The sequence below is a fragment of the Palaemon carinicauda genome, chromosome 2 (genome assembly GCF_036898095.1).
Source record: "Palaemon carinicauda isolate YSFRI2023 chromosome 2, ASM3689809v2, whole genome shotgun sequence".
NCBI lineage: Eukaryota > Metazoa > Arthropoda > Malacostraca > Decapoda > Palaemonidae > Palaemon > Palaemon carinicauda.
Window position 1 is genome coordinate 98454881 of NC_090726.1, and position 6024 is coordinate 98460904.

The 6024-nt window shown below is 38.0% G+C and overlaps 1 protein-coding gene across 4 annotated transcripts in view; it reads left to right on the plus strand.

The window, feature by feature from the left end:
- The window catches only part of Pitslre (cyclin dependent kinase 11B pitslre), a 769596-nt gene extending 763874 nt beyond the window's left edge, over positions 1-5722 (plus strand). For all 4 annotated transcript variants that reach the window (XM_068357118.1, XM_068357131.1, XM_068357124.1 and 1 more), the window contains one exon: positions 5454-5722. In XM_068357118.1, coding sequence (XP_068213219.1) covers positions 5454-5540 — 87 coding nt within the window. In that variant the 3' untranslated portion in view covers positions 5541-5722. The remainder of the gene's footprint in view (positions 1-5453) is intronic.
- Positions 5723-6024: the final 302 nt, after the last annotated feature.

Sequence of the window (6024 nt, forward strand, 5' to 3'; positions counted from 1 at the left end):
ATAGTTGTGTCCAGACAGTATGATATTCTTTTGTGCTCAGAAACTTTGGTTCCTAATATGAGGTACTCATCTGGGCTCCTTAAAACTGATTTTAAGAAGCCATTAATTTTAAAATGGGATGGCATTCCTAGGGCCATGGGAATGGCAGTATATATTAAGACTGGGTACCCTGCTTCTCATAAATCTTGCTATGAATGTGGATGTCAGGAGATTCAGGTAATAAAAGTTTGTGGAAGGCATATCTACTTTTATTAGTTTTCAATCTACCAGAATCTAGACATGGATGATTCTATCTTTGATTGTCTTCTTACCATTATGGCTAAGATACAAGAAGACGATAGAAAGGCCTATTTTGTCTTTGTGATTTCAATGCTTACCATAGGGAGTGGTTAAATTCTGTTTCTCCTGCTGATTGCCTTGGTTTAAGAGCTTTGGACTTTGCTTCTGAATCAGGCTGTGAGCAAATCATAAGTTAAGCAACTCAAAGGTCGGTTAACTGTTTGGACCTCCAGACACCAACTCCCCAGGCATTATAACAAGTAAGGTTGGTTATCCCGTTGGGACATCGAATCATACATTGATTACATTAGTTGTGAAGACTGATTAGCCTGTCCTGGATGTATCATATTCATGTAAGATTTATATGAAATCTCAAGTTGACTGGAATAGAATTTTGAGTGATCTTTTTGGCCTAAATTGGTCTCAGTTGTATAGTAGTGTTGATCCTGTTGTTCCTTTGAAGGAGAATCTAGTCAACATAATTGATAGGCGTATCCCTTCTCGTGCGGTAAGGTAGTCAAAGACAAACCATGGTTCAGTGATGATTATAGACATGCTTATTTGGAGAAGCAGGAAGCCTATCACCTTTGAAGGGTAACAGATCAGATTTGACTTGGAATAACTATACGCAGCCTAGAGATTTTGCGCAGTCTATGCTTCAGCTGAAAAGGAATACAATTTAACCATAAAAGAATCCCTTTTTGGTACAACCCAGGAACACGAGTGGAGCGCTACATTTGAATCTGCACTCTTTGGTGTAGATGTAACAGTTCCTCCTTTACTTAAACCAGATGGCTCTGTCACTCACTAGTTTAGCTTTTCAGTCTCATGAAATTAAAGCTCTGTTGATGGACCCTGATGCTTATGGAGGTGTAGACCTAAATGGTATATTTCCTGTATTTTATATAAAGACTACAGATTTCGTAGCTCCAAAGTTATCTTTTATTTTGCGCAAGTTAGCAAGAAGAGGAGCTTTTAGCACTTGTTGGAAAATTGGTAATGTTACTCCACTATGTAAATAGTTGTTCATAGACTCATGAAAATGGGGGGCGGGCACACCTGTGGAACAAGACTGCCAGAAGACTTAGTCCAAAAATAAAAGGAGCCTGCATATCAACCTGCTGAAAATACGAGCTCCTCTCCTCGCCCTACAGTCTTTTCAACAGAGTTTGATAGGACATTCTGTAGCATTTATGAGCGACAACACTACCGTAGTAGCTTACATTAACAAGCAAGGAGAGACGATATCCTAACTTGTCTGTGAATTGACAAAGTAGGCACACACTTCGGTGTGTTACAATGCAATAGATCTCCCAGCAAAATACATTCCTGGCAAGAGCAATGTCCTATCACTCTCTCTCAGCCATCAGGGGCACATAGTAGGAACAGTGTGGTCCCTACCTCTACCTCCAGTGTTCTGTTCACAAGATCCAAACCCCTTTGCAGCATTGGAAGATATTTCAACATACCTAAGACAACCTGAACAACACTCATGCCTTTCCACCCTTTTTCCTGATTAGTCAAATAATCATCAAATGACCTGGTGGCTCCCAAATGGGCACACACCAAATTGTTTCCAATTTTGCTGATGCTCCTGGTCGAGGTACCAGTAGAGTTACCCTCAATGGGTCAACCTTCTTTGTTAGTTGCATATGTAGAGTTCTACAACTCGGTGAACTTCGTGTCACTTCATGGGTGGAGAGTATCCAGCATCTCCTGAGGCAAAAAGCTCTTTGTTAGGCACTGCACAGGAGATATCTGGATATCTCTGTAAATCATTTGCAGTTGTCGACTAGGGAAAGTGCACCATCTTCTGTGATTGGTGTCATAAACAGGATACTTCTTCGGTTGAAGCCTATCTGCAATTCATCGCCGATTTCCTGATCTACCTTCGCTAAGAGGAACTCTTCTCAGTCTCAGCGGTAAAAGGCTACTGCTCAGCATAGAGCTAAGTTTTCCGACTGAAAGGCCTGGACCTCATCATTGTGGGAACTGTCCATGCTGATGAGAAGCTTTGAGCAGTCGTGTCCCTAAAAAGGACTCAGACCCCCAGCCTGGGATGTCACAAGAGGATCAGACGTGTGTTTGACACTTAAGACAGTGTTCTTACCGACTCCAGCCTCAACAGAAATGGGAAGTGAACTGCATGTCATTTTGTTATGTATACCATTAATAATTCCAAGGGTTGGAAGGAGGTCTCTATGACCTTTTTTCCAGAGTTTGTAGCCAAGACACTAAACCCAGTAATCTATGATCCAAGGTCCAAGTCCCTCTCAATCTCCTACTTTCTAGTTACTACTATACTCTATTTTTTATAGCGGTGCATATTTGCACTTACTCACAGGGGTGCCCTTTTAGCTCGGAAAGGTTCCTGACACCTGATTGGTCGGAAGTATTTTTGTCCGAACACCTTCATTGTTCTCGAATGATTACCAAGTAATGTGAATCGAAACTTATTTATTAACCTATATTTCTCCATCATATATATGTTTTGTCAATAAACAATGTTAAAGAATAAATATATTATAAAGAATCGTCTTGGTAAGTCTAATTTAATAACACAATCCGCCGAAGTCAACGACAGCAGCTTGTTTTCGGATGCACACTTTGTAATTTTGTAATTTCTCACATATTTTAACACAAATTGGGATAAATTACACTCAGCATAAGTTAAACATGTTATTATAAACTTTCTTTGAATACCAGAATTTACCAAAAACATGGAATTAATAAAACCCGATATTTGTGAAAACTTATGGGGAGGTAAAAGAACAGCCTATAGCGGCCTGGCGGGAAAACGATCCCTTCTGGCTCGTAGACGTAGTTTTTTTTTTCTTTCGTAATATAGTTCGGCCTATTCCTTTCAGTTTAAATAGTCTTGCATTGTCTCTCTTAGTATTTTCCCACATTCCTGTTCCTCACCTAATATCTATCTATTTTCCCCGATATCCCTACTTTCATATATGGGATATCCCCACTACGGTTCCTTATTTCTTATCCTCTGTCGAAAGTGATGGCTTGAAGGGAAGCGTGTGCTAGTCTCATTAAAATAGTGAAGAGGCGGGAATAAAAAAATACTATGTTTAATATCAGGTTTACAGAATAGGTTATACTTGCTACACAGCATAAAATTTATGTTATTATTATTTACATACTTACTGACGTAAGGTACAAAACATAAGGAATCGTAGTGCGGATATCACATAGGCCTATATGAAAGAAGGGATATCGGGGAAAATAGATAGATATTAGGTGAGGAACAGGAATGTGGGAAAATACTAAGCAAAATAATACGAAAGGCAATGATTAAACTGAAAGGAATAGGCCGAACTATATTACGAAAGAAAAAACAAACTGCGTCTACGAGTCAGAAGGGATCGTTTTTCCGCCAGGCCGCTACAGGCTGTTCTTTCACCTCCCCATAAGTTTTCACAAATATCGGGTTTTATTAATTCCATGTTTTTGGTAAATTCTGGTATTCAAAGAAAGTTTATAATAACATGTTTAACTTATGCTGAGTGTAATTTATCGCAATTTGTGTTAAAATATGTGAGAAATTACAAAATTACAAAGCGTGCATCCGAAAACAAGCTGCTGTCATTGACTTCGGCGGATTGTGTTATTAAATTTAGACTTACCAAGACGATTCTTTATGATATATTTATTCTTTAACATTGTTTATTGACAAAACATATATATGATGGAGAAATATAGGTTAATAAATAAGTATCGATTCACATTACTTGGTAATCATTCGAGAACAATGAAGGTGTTCGGACAAAAATACTTCCGACCAATCAGGTATCAGGAACCTTTCCGAGCTAAAAGGGCACCCCTGTGACTCAGTGCAAATATGCACCGCTATAAAAAATAGACTATAGTAATTGGATGGACCTACTTCACTGTCCTGTAAGGGTGCTATGGTGTTACCCTGAGAGAACTCAGAGCTTCAGACCAGAACACAAATGTTATTCGTTAGCCCTGGTAGGGTGAAAAAGCCGATATCCAAGAATAAGGTCTTCTGGTTTCTTGAAACCTTCAAACAGGCTTACCCTGCTCTGTATCGAACCCCAAGTGTTACTTCGAAAGCACGAACACATGAAGTCAGAGGAATTGGCTCCACACTTGCCTCTATGTTGTGTAGCGAGCCTATAGCTCCCTCATTGGACAAGAAGCATCTTGTCTTAAATATAAGTCCAAGAATGTCTGGCCTGGCCCTTTTTCACATTTTCTTACTCTCCCTGGGGTCGTAGCCGTTATGAAGTTGGACTGGATGATTGCTGCCAATAAGCCCCTCAACAGAGTACAGGTACCTTTTCTTTGCATATGTTTGTATTAAAGTATCTTCCCCTGCTCTACATAGGGAAGGATGGAGAGAATATATGCATTCCCACGGATCATATAATGCCACTTCTGTACATTCGGACACTCAATCCTAAAGAATTTAGATTATCTTAAAACCGTCTACTAGTTCTTACTGTATTAGAGGCCTAGCCTAACATCTCAAATATTTTTATGCTCATGTAGTTAGGAGGTTAAACATGAGTCCTGACTCTTGTTCTGTTATGAGACTAAAATACATTAACTTTAACTGGGTCAGTAAAACCAGCCAGTTTAGTCAAATAGAGACTTCCACACCTCTTTAAGATAAGTCTTGTATTTAAAGGTTGAAGGTTTGTATTATTCATAGAAACAAATCTAAAATTTTTGAAGCCTTTCATATTATTCCTAACCATACAAACCTGAGAGCTTCAAGTTGCACTACCCGCCTCAACCCACTTGCAATTCCTAGGTCTTAGCTCAAGATGAGGGTAACACTACCTGTTTGGTGGGCAGGGCTTCCCCACCACCGGCAGCCAACCATTTTACCTTGTTAAGACCTTAATGGCTGTTTCAATTTCACTAAAGTTATACTCCTATTTAAAGGTCTCTGGCTTGTATGGCTAGAAAACATACAAATCTATTGAAAATGTGATTTTTTAGGTGTAAAGCCTGTGATGGCAATCTTACACTTTTTAGTTTATATTTATAACTCTTCCAAATTTTTTACTATATTTATGAATAAGTTCCTGATTTATATTTAAATTAACAGGTTTTTCCTAATAAGATGTATCTATTATAATTTATTAAGACAAGATATAATGATGTGAAGAGAGATTTTACCTTTCTTCCAGGGTGATGGTGATGACGAATTGGCAGCCAGGGGGTTCTTCTTGGGAGCTGCTATATCCAGTGGACCTGGCTTTGTCTTGAAAATGTAGTAGTGAGATTTAGCATTACTAGAGATAAGTGTAAGCTATTAAAATTGGTAAAAGGTGAAGCAAATTATCCTTATGAATAATATGAAGGATTGGCTTATTGAAATACTTTAGTATTAGTCATATCTTTATTAAAGAGCCATTTGATAATTTCTTGAAGTTATAATAAAATCCATAGTGTCTTACAATAAGTGTTTTTATATTCCTCTAGAAGCTTTTGTATTTTTTTTATCTTTTTTTTATTTTTTTGCCTCTTCTTTTCCAGTTTAGTCCAGTTTTGTGTAGTTTAGTCTTAGAATCATATCATGAACGTTGTAGTCTAAAGCAGCATGTGCTGTCGAAAGACAGTACTATAAAATGCTGGACAGTGTAATAAGACAGCAATTAAGTAAGTATTGTTAGGACAAAAGTTCCATGTAACTTCATCAAGCATGTGCTTAGGTTAGCTCTATTTTACAGTATTTCATAATAAAAGATTTAAAGGTTT